At 37.0% G+C, this 14,216-nt stretch overlaps 1 protein-coding gene, 1 long non-coding RNA gene and 1 pseudogene across 2 annotated transcripts in view; 2 read left to right on the plus strand and 1 right to left on the minus strand.

The window, feature by feature from the left end:
- Positions 1–729: 729 nt before the first annotated feature.
- LOC135779555 (uncharacterized) lies at positions 730–3,297 on the plus strand. Its single transcript, XR_010544824.2, has 3 exons — positions 730–981; positions 2,776–2,873; positions 2,989–3,297. It is a non-coding gene; the product is annotated as an uncharacterized lncRNA (long non-coding RNA).
- A 3,708-nt stretch (positions 3,298–7,005) lies between these two features.
- LOC135779547 (heat shock protein 30-like) lies at positions 7,006–10,045 on the plus strand (annotated as a pseudogene).
- Positions 7,529–14,216, minus strand: part of LOC135779532 (uncharacterized) — a 33,625-nt gene continuing 26,937 nt past the window's right edge. The window contains exon 4 of the mRNA XM_065290296.2: positions 7,529–7,619. Within this exon, the coding sequence (XP_065146368.1) occupies positions 7,615–7,619 (5 nt within the window). The 3' untranslated portion in view covers positions 7,529–7,614. The remainder of the gene's footprint in view (positions 7,620–14,216) is intronic.

Genomic DNA, 14,216 nt, shown 5'->3' on the forward strand with positions numbered 1-14,216 from the left:
CCTCCAGATCTCCAGATGACACTGTAACCCCAAGCTCAGTGCTAGCCACAACTGCTAAAGGCACTATTGTTTATTCTCTCCTTATTAGCCTTGATTTCCTTCCCCTCTGTCTTGCTCTTTATAAGAGCCATTTTGTTCAGTCTTGAGCCATTGTACCCCAGGCAACAGATCTCCAGCTAATAGTTTGTACCATATTGTACCTTTTTGACCTTTGTGTCTATTTTGTGTTTCTCTTTTTTACAGAAGCTCTGCTATCCAAGTCTTCCTTTATTTCTCAAGTAAAGATTTTTTTTTTTTTGAAAACCTAAGTCTTGACTCATTGTTCTTCTACTTTTGGTTTCCACTGTCTGAGAGTTAGCTCAGCAGATAACACGCCACACTCTGAACACTAAAGACCTAGGTTCAGACCCAGCCAAGGTTGATCACGTAACAGAATTGTATGATGAATAGAATGTGACAATGTCTACATGCATAAAGCAGCATGTTTGCGGATTCACAGTAATGTTTGTATCCAAACTTATTATGAGCCCTTTCACTTCCATTGTAGGAAAAAAATAATATGTAAGTGAATGGGACTCACAAATGGTTTGATTACAAACATTTCTCAAAATATCTTCCTTTGTGATCATCAAAACAAAGACATTTATACAGGTTCGTAACAAAATGAGAGTGAGTAAATGATGACAAAATTGTCTTTATTGGGTGAACTATCCCTTTAACTGGCATTAACTGGAAAAAATATTTGAACACTTGTATTTATGTACAGCATTAAATGAAGTATTTATGTTTTAGTTTGGATAAATCAAACTAACAAACACACTGATTGTATTAACAGATTTGCACTTCAGTAACTTCACATGGATTTACTACAGGTTCAGTTTTTATTACATTTCATCTGATCATAAGAACTGGAGGGACAGCAGGCGAGACTGTGAAGAGAAAAGAGCAGATCTGCTGATTATTAATAACGAAGAGGAAGAAGTGAGTGAAAGAAAATAAGATAAGATGTCTATACTACACTCTCTAATAATTGGTGCTAAATAGCGCTAAAAGTGGATCACTGTCTCGATGATTTGGCGCTCCTATTTCAGAATATTATAAACTATAAAGTTTACTATTATACTTAATTAATTGTAAATTGTTGTAATATGCGTATGACCTGCAAATACAATGCTCAGGTAACTGAAATAAACTAGGCTTGGTGACGTATGCAGCATGCATATGCAACCTTCTGTTTGAGAAATGGCCGCAGAAACAGCTACCTTTCAGATAGTGATATGCGTGGAAAAAATCGAATCTTAATCACGTATCAAGAAGTCCGTGGCAGGGGAAGGCTGCCAGCCTTAACACACGCTCCACCCATGCTGCTGAATCTGAACATTATCCAAAACTCCATTTCTCAGACGAGCGTAAATTTGGGAGTTTGCATCCACTCCTGTCTTCTCAAATGCCTTGAAATTGTTGTCGTTTGCACAATTTTAAATCACCGGGACCCAAAACATATGTGAAGAGTTGCCTACACACATTCGCTATTTGCTGCTTCTCAATGGTTTTCAACTTTTTCTAGAGTGACTTTTTTCATTCATTGTATGTGGGTCATCTGACATATGGAGTATTTATTTTGCAAGTATTTAAAAGATTTTTCAGTGTAATTCTATTCAGAGTTTAATAATATTATCATTGTGCATCATGGGGATAATGCGATTTTGGTTGGGTCAGTCCCATTTGCTAGCAATGGAGGGGGGGCTGAGGGAGCTACATGGAGCTACATAGAAAATATGCACTCAACAAGCCACTTTGCAATTTTTATGTTTTCATGAATACAAAAGTTGAGTGAGCCTCCCCATAGACTAAAAAAAAAGTTGGATGACCCTTCCCTCAACAAAGAAAAAAAAAGACATGACCCTCCCCTATTTTCCTCCGGTGGCGCCTTCCATAAATACTGAATGGTCCCTTAGTATTATCATTTCCTTAACGTTTTCATTAAAAACAATACAGAAACACTTCTTATTTACTTTAAATGGATGATGTCATGCATTGCAGAACTGCATTGTGAATCAGCGTTTTCACTTTTACATCTTTTGATTGGATTTCTAGAGAGAAATTAGTATTGTAGTTTTCAAATATTAGTTAACATAATCACAAATGCACTCTCTGTTTATATTTTAAACTGAATTCTATTATGCTGCCCATAAAGGCTGTTCAAATGCATTTCCCGAAGCTGCTTTATACTGACGAATAAGGCTGTGAGGCAACAAGTCTGCTGCCTTCGGTTTCGGGCTGTTATGAAGGTAAATGGACAGCGACTATTGTTGCTGTCCGTGTTTATCACACTTCAACTTGACCTTTCTTTGTTTTTATCGTCGTAAGCGAAAATCTGTATGAGGAAAAGCGACGCAGATTTTTTTTACTTGATGTTCTAGCAGACCAATCACAGTCCATGTAGAACAGATGCGCATTCACATTTTTTAGAGGTGCACATCAGGCTATGCACAGCATGCACATAGCCTACGGTGTAGCTATGACGTAGAATCTAGGCACAACTATTAATTGCAATTAAGTAGGTTTATAGTCATGATAGCAGCATTAATGATTGCCCTATGATAATAAGCCAATGAACCACTTTTAATTCTATTTAGCACCATTTTATAGAGTGCAGTGTTATTTGACACTAGTGTGTTTATTTGTTTGTCTGTTTGCCTCTGTTTCTACGAAATGGTCAGCAGAATGTGGTTTGTTATTGGAATTTATAGTTTATTTGTGATATTGTTTCAGTTGTTTTTGCGTATGCATGCTGGTCATGGTATTTGGATTGGCCTGACAGAAGAACAGGAAGTCTGGAAATGGGTTGATGGCACCACACTAACATCTGGGTAAGAGATCACTGAATTTTACCTAATTTAAGTCTAAGTTTCATATATTAATACATCATTCATTTTATTCAAATTTTTTTAAATAATTCAAAAGTATTCAAAATTGCTGTTTCAGCTACTGGCTAGATGGATATCCCCGAAATTCTGGTTGTGCACTCATGACTGAATCTGGGTGGGCTGATCATACGTGTTCAGTAAAGTATAAATGGATATGTGAAAGAAGAATTGTTTAAATCTGTCATGATATGATGATGTTTATTTAAAGAAACCATTTAGGCCTGTGTGTTCAATATGATAATAAATAAATTTTCTAAGAGTTTATATTTTAAGTTTTGACCAGAAATGTCAGATTCATAACACTGCATTTGTCCATCTATAGTTTTAGGCCAGTGTATGATAAATGTGTTTATAAACTTTAGCCTAATAAACATAGCCTGGTTAGCCAGACCTACATCAAGATGTAAGGTCTGGCAACTCTTCACACAAACGGCTCAATGCAAGGGGCGGGATATAAGGTTGTCCCTCAAAATGCCTCTGCACGCAATAGGATAGCGCTATGACGGATCAGAGCAACGAAGAAGGTGACGTAGTTACCGTAACCAGTCGGCAAAACTCCAAACACATCTTTCTTGCTTAAAAAGGACTTCAGTAGGGTTATTTGCTCTTCTCTCAAAGAAAAACATAAGTCTAATTCCTCCAGAGTCGCGGCCAAAGCCGCTTCAAAAGATAGCTGTTCGCCAGCAGCAGCAGACATTCTTTGTTTTCAAGTAGGAACCGTTGCAGCTCTGTCGTCATCATGTTAAGCCCGCCCCACAGACGCTACACACGATGTGATTGGCCTGACCAAATTTTGGTTTTTGGAGCTGTTAAGTGTATTGTGAGTGCCTAGACTAAACCCTGGCAGCAAATATATTTTGCGGCCGCTAGGGTGCGTCTAGATTTCTAGGCTATAATAAACACACAACAGTATAATGATGTGTGACCATATAATGTTGTTTTGTTGTCTTAACTACAAATCAAGTTGGTAAAAATAGCTCTTGCATTTCCTAGTATGTGTGTGGTGAAGTTGCAAACTCTGAGCTCATTGTGGTTTTATTTGTTGTATGCCAGCGGATTTTAAAATAAACTCTGAAACTGGGAAGTGGAAAATATACACAGAAAACAAAACAAAAAAGTGTGTTATGCGGACTGTATAACCGTCATATCATATATATGATTTAAGATACATGATTAAGCTTGTGTCACATGATCTCTTTAGCAGCTTTGGGATCATGGCCTATGCAGATTTCTGACAATTATAAACTATATGAATGAATATTAATGGTATGATGCTAAAGTCACACAGTTGTTTCTGCTAAATAAATAAACGTGATTTCTCAATATATTCTGAATGTATGTGATGAAATTTAGATTTATTTTTAGATTATTTTGATGTTTTGTTTTTAATAAGTGTTTTGTACCCTTTCAAACTATGTAAATGTAAACAACAAACATTATTTGTATAGTTAATAGTGTTTTACTGAATAAGATTAAATAAAAATGCTTAACATGAGATTTCTCCTTTCATACATTTATAACAGCCTGTTTCGCTAGTAATACAACATTAGACTCTGAATATAACCATGGCATTCTCTCAAAAAAATCCCCTACACTGTTCATCAAAACAATACCAATCAGTCCATAAAAATATTGTTTTTTGTTAGGCAATTAAGTTCAAACTTGATTTTCATTTCACAAACTTGGAAAGCAAATGGTGTGATGTCATTAGCACAGTCCATGCGCCCACCCAGTGGATGAATGTTGTATTACCTGGAATTTCATGAACTTTTACATACAGCACTGATACTAATAAAATATTTCTTGCATTGTTTCCTAGCTATCACTATAAAGGTTTTAAAAATTTGAAAATTTAAAAAAAATATTGTGAACCATAATTAATATTTTGCATACTTTTACAAATATGCACACATCATATGGAAATCAAAGTTTTGTGCATTTTTTATTATTTTCAATTGTCAAAGTTACACTAAAAATAATCATTAAATTATCTTCAACAAATATAAAAGTTGACATAACAGAAAGATCATGTGAGAGTAATTTAATATAGACCTTCATCATTCAAGCTTTGTCCATCAAATAAATAACAATATTTGATTTGCTAAGTAAGTTGGGAGTTGATGCCTTTTTTTCTTATTTTTATTGAATGAATGAACAACAGACATCAATAAAAAAGATTGACAGTAACAAAACAAATACAGGGTATGCTAGGGGGAATTTACAATAGAATATTAAATAAGGTACACATTTTTAAAGTTTTCAGTGCCTTTTGCTTTAAAGAGAATCGAGAGTTAATGCCTCATTTCACAGAAAGCAACTGGTTTGATGTCATGAACTCAGTCTATGCTCCACCCAGTGGATGAATGTGGTATTACCTGGAAAGTTCATGAACTTGCTGGTGCTGATAAACAGGCAGTATAAAGCTGAGCAGGGGCGCCGTAAGGGGGGGAAAAGTTAGGACGATTCTAAGGGCCCATGAACTTTTGAGGGCCCCAGCCAAGGACTGTGCCGCACACGCAACCCCCTTAAGCTGAGCCCTCTTAGCTCCGCCCCGTCTTTACTCTGCGTTTTAGCGCCGTCTTCAATCCACGGTCTCACAGTGCGCGTGAACTTCAGAAGCGAACAAGGTGTGTGTATTTACTGCTATTTGCTATGATATCTGCATATGTGCACTTCCTTACTATAAATGAGTTTACACAATGTGACGCTGGATCAATACAATGCAGTTTTCTTTCCACTGTAAAGTCTTCGCTCTGTTCACCCCAGTTTAAAAAAACACAAGGTGATTTACGTTCCCTGTTTTATGTTATGATTCTAACGCGAAGTCAGCCCTTATAAGCTGTTTAAATTAACGTAGCCCGTATAAGCTAATTAACATAAACTAGAAATGTGATCGGTTACACACTGTTTTGTTTTGTAACGCAATATGCCAAGGAAGGATTTTTATGCAGTCGTAAATCGAGTTGGTTGTGATAAAACTGAAATGCAACTAAGGCTAAACTAGTCAACTTTTGTATATTAAAGCTTCTCAACTTGCAAGGGTTAAGAAATCAATGGAAATGTTGTAATCTGCTATAGTTGTCATTCATTTCATTTTAGAGCCCCGTTGATTAAAAACAGTCTGAAGAATCATTTAATAACAGTATAGCTGTTTTCTTAAAGAGTAACTAAACCCTAAACCAACTTTTTTTAGTTAGTGATCTGTAAGAATGGGGTTTTATTAGTGCTGTTCATTGATTTTAGTAAGTTTTTTGACATTTGGATATAAAGTGTTTCAATACTACAATATATGGTGTAAAAACGTCTGAGTGCTGCCCTCTTCAGGTTGAACGGTGGCTACTGCAGTTATATTTTCCTATTGAATGTTGGGTCCAAAAATACCTCGTGATGTAAGCAGGTTCAAGCTCACCACGCCGCTTTGGTCAAGCATTGTTGACCCAGTCTTATTTCAGGCAGAATGTACATAGAAAATATGCATTTTTGTTGTTCGCCATTTTTAAATGTTACAATGTCGTGTGTGTAACAGCTCAAGTATACAGTATGTCACTAAGACTGTCTCTGAAAATCAGACTAAAGCCTCAAATCTTATTGTGAGATAAAAAGCATCACAGTTTAATTTCAAGCATTAATTTCACTATGATTTCAATCGCTGAAATGACATTACTCAGTCAACATTAAAGATATCAAGTTTATATTTTCACAAAATGTTCTTTACAGTAACAGTAAATCACAAAGAAATACTTCAGCTGGGTTTTCACAGGCATGGTCACATTTATCTTTAATTTTTAAGAATGTTGCATTTTCTCTGAATATTTGATTTAATGTACTGTATTTTTCAATTAAATTTGCATTTCACAATAAATTATCTTAGCTGCAGACATTTTAGGTATCTATAAATACTGATAACTGTGGTCAAAACAATAGCAAAATAGTTCTGTATTATTAAATTACAGACAAAGATTTTGAATAGCTACAGTAGGTTGGATTGTATGTTTGGTACGAAATGGGTATGGGGGGGGCCTGACCCCCTATATTTTCATAGGGCCCAAAATTGCTAGCGGCGCCCCTGAAGCTGAGAGACTCACAGCACTCGAGTCAAACCTAAACACACAACCAGAGAGAGACACAGAGAGATTGAGAAGCAAAACAACAACAGAGAAGACACTGAAAATGTTGAGCCTGCATGGATTTCAGCCTTCCCTCCTCACTCCATTCATGAGGATTCACTGGCCAGTGTGCAGTCTGTGGCCGGAGATCAAACCTCTTTACAGACACACTGACCTACTGCAGGAGATGAGGAGCCGCCTGGAGAAACTTCAGCACAAAATCTCTGAGGAGATCCAGCAAATGTCAAACTCTGAGGAGATCCAGCCGCTCACCTGTACAGTGCAGGAGAAAGAGGGAAGTGGCTTTAAGTTGACACTGGACACTAAAGACTTTTCCCCAGAAGAACTGTCAGTCAAACAGGTGGGCAGGAAGCTGCAGGTGAGCGGAAAGACAGAGAAGAAGCAGGAGGATGGGAAAGACTCGTACTCATACAGAATCCAAGAGTTCAGACGTGTGTTTGATCTGCCTGAAGGAGTGAATCCTGAGACCTGTTCATGACTGATGGAAAGCTCTACATACAGGCATCAGTCAATCAGATATCTGAAACACCTGAGAGGATGCTGCACATTCACTGCCCTCAAACTGTGAAGACAACACAGACAGAGACTGAAAAGATTCAAAACAACACCACTGAAGCACATAAGACTGATCAGCAATTTTAAAAACTCTCAACAGAAGATCAACTCAACAGTTTTGGACTGTGTGATGCAATTTACCTCAATCTGTGATAAACTTTTGTTTTATATTACTTACTATAAAAATACTTTTTTTACTTTTTAAAAACTAGGCAAACATAAAACAAGAAAGAATATTTGTGTAAAAAAAATTTTTTACTAAACTGGATAAAATAAAAATGCCTAATGTCAATTTTCTCCTTCTCCTTGTCTGTGTTTATTATATTGGTAAACCTTTTACATCGTTGTGTGTAACAGACGTTGTTTTTTTAAAAACGTAGTAGCTCCTATACGATACAAAAGTTTATAAAAACAAGATGAAAAGTTGCTTAGTTGATTTTGACATTGCATTCAAAATCCACTTGGCTCAAAATCCGAGGGAGCATGTGTAGATGACCAATATTTTAAGATTGCTTTCTCCTCTCTAGGCTGTTGCAACGTCCTGCAGTGTTGCCAACTATTTTCAATGGAAAGTAGCTAAAGTTTGTTTGAAAAGTCAATAAAATGTCGCTAGATTACATCATTGTGTCATTAGCATAACAGTGATTTCACTACGTCGTATAAAGAGTATGCACATGACGTCATCATCGACGAAAATGACTGCGGTTGCCGCTAGAACAAACAGCCATTTTGTTGAATGTTTTGCCACTCAAAGGAGAAGTAAATCAGTAGCAGTAGCCATATGTCAGGTATGTAAAATGTTGGGATAAAAAATCTTTAAAAAAAAATAATACATGAAATACACATAAATTAATACTCTTATTCTGTGTAATTGCAAAGTTTTTTTCAGTGAGCCTTCATTAAAAAACATGCATTACGAAGAGGCTTTTGCTCTACAAAGGTTGGATGGTTTAAAATTATTAGGCAAGACAAACATACATGTCAGGAAAAGTAATATCTGGCCATATGCCAATGTCCACAGACTACTGGTTGTTTGATAAGTTGTTAGGGTCACTGTTAAGGCCAACTGAATTCAATTTCAGCTGGTAATAGTCGATTTTACTGGCGTTTTCGCAGCAGCCGCTATGAAAAACAGCCATTTTGTTGAATGTTTTACCACTCAACAGGGCGTGCTACCACATGGTCACTACATTGCCTGTTTCACGTTTCTCTTTCTCTCTGTACTGTCACAAATTCAAATTTAATATACATGAATGCCTAAAAAATGTTTTCTCATTCATCTGCTTCTGTTCTCATAAAATGAAATGTGTGTATGTTCATGTATACATGTGCAAACAGTCCGGTTTCAAAACATAAGGATATGGTGATAAATGATGGTAAACGTTGTTTTGTAGGTATATACTGTAGCTCATTAATGCGTCAGCTTCGTACAGTTAGTCTGTTCTGAATGTGCTCCTGCTCAGTTCACTCAAATACATTCATTTATTCATTGTATTTAACCATTTTAAATTTACATCCCGCCATAAATGTAAGCCATTTAACCTCGGTCGCTGTAATATTGACAGAAGTTTAAGCGAGAGGGGGAGTAGCGAGGCGCAACCTTCCGATCTCTCGCCTGACGGCGACGAAGCCTCAGAGTCATCATCGTACAGTCTACATGCTTGTCGTACCAAACTTTAAACCAGGGGCAGAGGCGCACCTTGTCAACAGGCAAGGCAGGCAACTGCTTGGAGCCCCGAGCCACTAGAGGGCCCCCGAGTTTGTTTCTCGGATGGCCAGCTACACCCGGTAGATGAACATAGATACTCAACATGACTGCATATGAAAATTCCGATTGGATGGAATGTTGATTGACATTGGCTTAGCCCATTCAAAATCCAACCCAGGTGGATAACTTGGCAGTTTCGAAAATGAACGTAGCGAATGGGTGATGTTGTATCGTTCAGTCGTGCTGTCGCGGTTGATCCGTACGGATCACGACCCATGGTTTGGCTCGCATGTGATTGCCAGATTAATACCAAATTTAAATAGGAAAAGTTTATCATTTGCACGGGTTTCAAAGGCTTGCAAATGCCAACACTCAAGTGATTTAAAACAATTTAACCGCAAAAAAGGCGCTAAAGTGAGCAGCCCTCTGTACCCACATGTGGTTTAATGTGCCCGGTCCAGCTCCAGTCAGGCAAGTGCCCAAGTGTAAATCTTCTGGTGTAAATCTCAAGTTTAAATTTTAACAGTTAACTAGTGCAATCCTTTACAAAGACAACCGCGGCAAAAACGGATCTATATGCAATGTAGTTACCCAATTTACGCTTGTAAAAGTGACGAAGCAGTCGCAATGACGCGTGCACGCAGGTATTCATGTCCGCGCGCGTCTTTGCGTTCATTCGCCCACAACCGCATTCAAAAGACGCCACGCGAGTGAGTTAGCTTATGAAAACATGACGAGAAGTAAGTTTCTCATAATGCTAATCTTATTTTGACTCGATCATTATTGGCTTCTGTAGATTGACATCAGAAATGTTTTGTGCAAAGCAGGGAAAGGGAAGAAGAACAATTGCATTGTTGATGAGAAAATCAGCAGATGTATGTGTTATACTGTTCTGTATTTTCAGATATGAAATTAATATTTAGTTTACTAATATTTAACTCTAGGACACTAACTTACATAACAGTTAGCAGTAACTATGACTGAGATTATTTAATATAGCAGTCTTGTAAAAATAAGTTATTAATCATTGCTACCATTGTATAATAGGGGTGTGACGAGACACTTAACCCACGAGATTGGGTTCACGAGAACGAGACGAGACGATATTTGTACACTTTTTAAGAAACCCACAATGATAAAATAAATGAATAAGAAACTGAAATCACATTTTTTTTTTATTAAATGTTTTAACTAATCAAGGACTGGCCCTAACAATTATTTTGCTAACTGATAATGAAGTAATTTGTTATTTTGGGGTAATAAAAATAGACCCAAGTGAGCAGTAGCATTTAAAATTACATAATAACGAAGATGCAATAATAATTGGTTCAAATAAAGTATTAAAACCAAGTTACATTAAACAACATTAACAAACACATTACATTTGTGGTCTATAAATAAAAAGCATTATGTATGTATTATAACAAATGCCTGCATCCGTCACATTATATTGCTTTCTAACACAACTGAATGCTATTTTTACATAGTTTCTGTTCTGTTGTCTATACAATAGTGACTAAACAGGACCCAGTAAGGACCCACGACCCAGTTACTCTTTGTTTAATCCAATCAGCTCTTTCTTTAGCTGCTGCTAAAAACGCGACATCGTCTGAAAAAATCATCATACATTTACATTGAGGCTGTACTGATGTTGCTCTTCTCATCAGTGTTGTTGTGTTATGAGCGCTTTTTTATTTAAATACGAGTGGTAGTTTTATTGTATATCGCATATAGCGCAGACAATTCGTTGCAAATTCAGAAATATGAGAGAATACACGGTTGCTGTTACTCCAGAACACGTGCACGGGCATGCCACATCATAGGTAGGGAGAGAGCTCGGACACAGACTCACATAAGAAAGGGTAAGTGTGGGAAACACTACTGCTAACCTTTTGTAAAGTCACCCATGATGAACTTGATCAGCTGTCAGTAACATCCATGACTGTTGACGTTTACGCGAAAAAGAGAAAGTACACGGAGGAACACGGAGTTAAAATACCTTTCACTGGAGGCGCGTTTCATAGAGAGGGGAGGGGCCAACGGCGCGCGCTGTTGAGGCGCTTCACACAACGAGAGAGGGAGGATGGAGGCGCGCTGGGCACTCGCTGCAATGAATTAAGCCATTTCTCTGCTGTCATTATTTTCAAACATGTTATGCCATTTATGCATCCAAACATGTTAATAATGTTAGGTATGATGAGGATTATATGTATCTTTCGCAGTAACTGTTGCACTGTATAATAGTGGGTTAAGCAAAAGACATTGTATAGAAGTTTTGCACACTTCTTGCACACAGGGAATTTTCTGCTTGGGGCCCCCATAGACCCTAGAATCGCCTCTGACCAGGGGTCACCAAACTTTTTTCTCTGGGGGCCACATTATCGTTCCTGACTGTGATGGGGGGCCGGGTCAGCTATATAACATAGAATTGTATGGCCCAGATCAAAAGTGCACTCATCCAAAAATTATGAAGCACCAAAACTACGATGTATAAGTTAATAGATATATTTTATTAAAAATTAAACACCACAACTGGGCTTTACACATCCTTTGGTCAGGATTTGAAAAATGGGTCTTTTTTTGCTGCATAGATTCCTAAAATAATTCCCAAATCCTGTTTGAATAGTATAGCAGCTATAAATAATTTTACAAAACAGGTAACATATGATTACAATAGAAAATCTAGCAAACACGTAAAACAGTGATTAATTGTGACATTACAAAAGTGACCTCAATATAGAAGGCTAATATATATTGGTATTTATAACAGCATTACCAGGATGCTATTACTACTAACAGTTAAATAGGGAATGTTTTAAAAACATACCATCAGCATTTTCGTGTTCCTCCTCAACATGGAATACAAGGATATTTGTCGGAAGTCCCTCAAGCAGGATGCGCACATATACACTATCAAACACTATTTGATAGACAGGTCGGTGTCTCCATCAATAATGAACACATTTGTCACAACACTTTTGCCATGTTTAAGCAAGGTCTGCCGCTTAAAATGTGTGGATTCTGCCACCAACGCCGTTTTACCATTTTCATAGCGGAGCCACTTGTAATCTTTAAGCCACTCTCTCCGAAAGGTTAAAAGTTAAGCCTTATTTTCCGGTGGTGAAGCTGCATTTAAATCCGGCCCGTCGTTATGAATTAATACAGTAGTAAAATTGGCTATAGTCGGCTCGTTCTCCTCATGTACGCGGACGCGATTTGTCTTTCACATTTTCGCGCTTTACGCCACATTCAGACAGCCAGCGATGTTATCGCTGCTCATCGCCTGCCGCTGGTGGTTGATGTCGCTTGTGGGCGTTCCCACTTCTGGTTGCGTAGTAGTGTGACGTTACCCCATGTTGTAAACAACAAATCAGTGCTCCACTTACTTCACTCCCATTGGTAGTTGCTCGTGAAACTCGCTGCTAATTTGCATAAAGTTAATCTTTTCTCAACTTTTGTCGCGCCTACATTCTGTCGCCAACGGTCACGTTCGCTCGTGTCGCCGGAAGTCGCCCAATTTCCATTGAAATGAATAAGATTGCGTCGCTCTGCTACTGCTTGTCGTTGGCTGTCTGAATGGGGTGTTACGCACCAACGACAACATAGCACAGCAACAAGGAATGATTGACATTCATATTAGCCAATCTGCGGTCTTCATTAAACGCAAGAACATAATGATGAAATTTGATTGGTTATGTAATGTTGGCGAGAACACTGAACCTGGAACAGCACACAGCATTCACAATCTAAATCAAGTCACACCACAACAAAATAGGCAGTCGCAAAAATGCTCCCAAATATATTTTAAGGTCGCACAGATTACATTTCGGTTGCATATGCGACCAGGGCCGGTTCAAGTAGCACAGAGGTGTAAAGAGTAGCTGAAAGCCATACTTGAGTAAAAGTACAAATTCCTTTCTGTAAAAATTACTCCACTACAAGTTACAAGTCACCAATTTAAAAACGACTTGAGTAAAAGTGTTAAAGTAACCCACTTTAAAAGTACTCAAGTATTTTTACTCGTACTGAATGTTGGCTCAAAGATGCACTAGTCCTCCTATGGGGAGCCAATTTTGCCATATTCATTAATAAATAAATACATAAATAAATATACAAGGAAATGTAAAAAAACAAAAATACAGAAATAAATAAAGAAATATATATATATATACATGGAAATGTAAAAAAACAAAAATAAATGAGTATTTATACCTGTATTTCTTTATTTATGTATAATTGTATGTTTTCACACTATTATTTATTTATTTATTCATTTATTTATAAATTTATTTATTTTTACTTTTATTTATTTTCACATTTATTTATGTATTTATGTATTTATGTCTACACATATTTATTTATACATTTATATATTTCTATATATATTTATTTCCACATTTATTTATTTATACATTTATTTATTTCTTCTTTTCTTCGTCTGTATGCTAATGAGGGGGGCTTGTTTTACCTCAGACTTAGCAATCGATCTCTGAGTGCCAGTGCTGAAGCTTTGAGGCCACAGTGACACCTGGTGGTGTGACAAAGCGAATGAAGTTGCACATGGAGTGAATGACTTGGAGATGTGCAATATCCAAAACCTTATTTCAAGTTTTAAATCATTTTGTGTCACCATAACTGTGTATATATAGGGTCACTATACATAGCATTTGCACTTGTAAAGTGTTACCAAATATTCTTATATAGGCCTATCCTAAAAAAGATATAATTTTAATATTTAAAAATTCCAGTAAACTAAAATTACACTAACAGAAATATGATAATGCATATTAAAAACGTGAAGTTGTTCATTTGAAAGATTGTAAACACATGTAGTACGCAACACCACTATCTCACATTAAGTGCACTACATTTCTTTCGTCATGCATCCCTCTTTAC

This window comes from Paramisgurnus dabryanus, chromosome 10, assembly GCF_030506205.2.
Source record: "Paramisgurnus dabryanus chromosome 10, PD_genome_1.1, whole genome shotgun sequence".
Lineage (NCBI taxonomy): Eukaryota > Metazoa > Chordata > Actinopteri > Cypriniformes > Cobitidae > Paramisgurnus > Paramisgurnus dabryanus.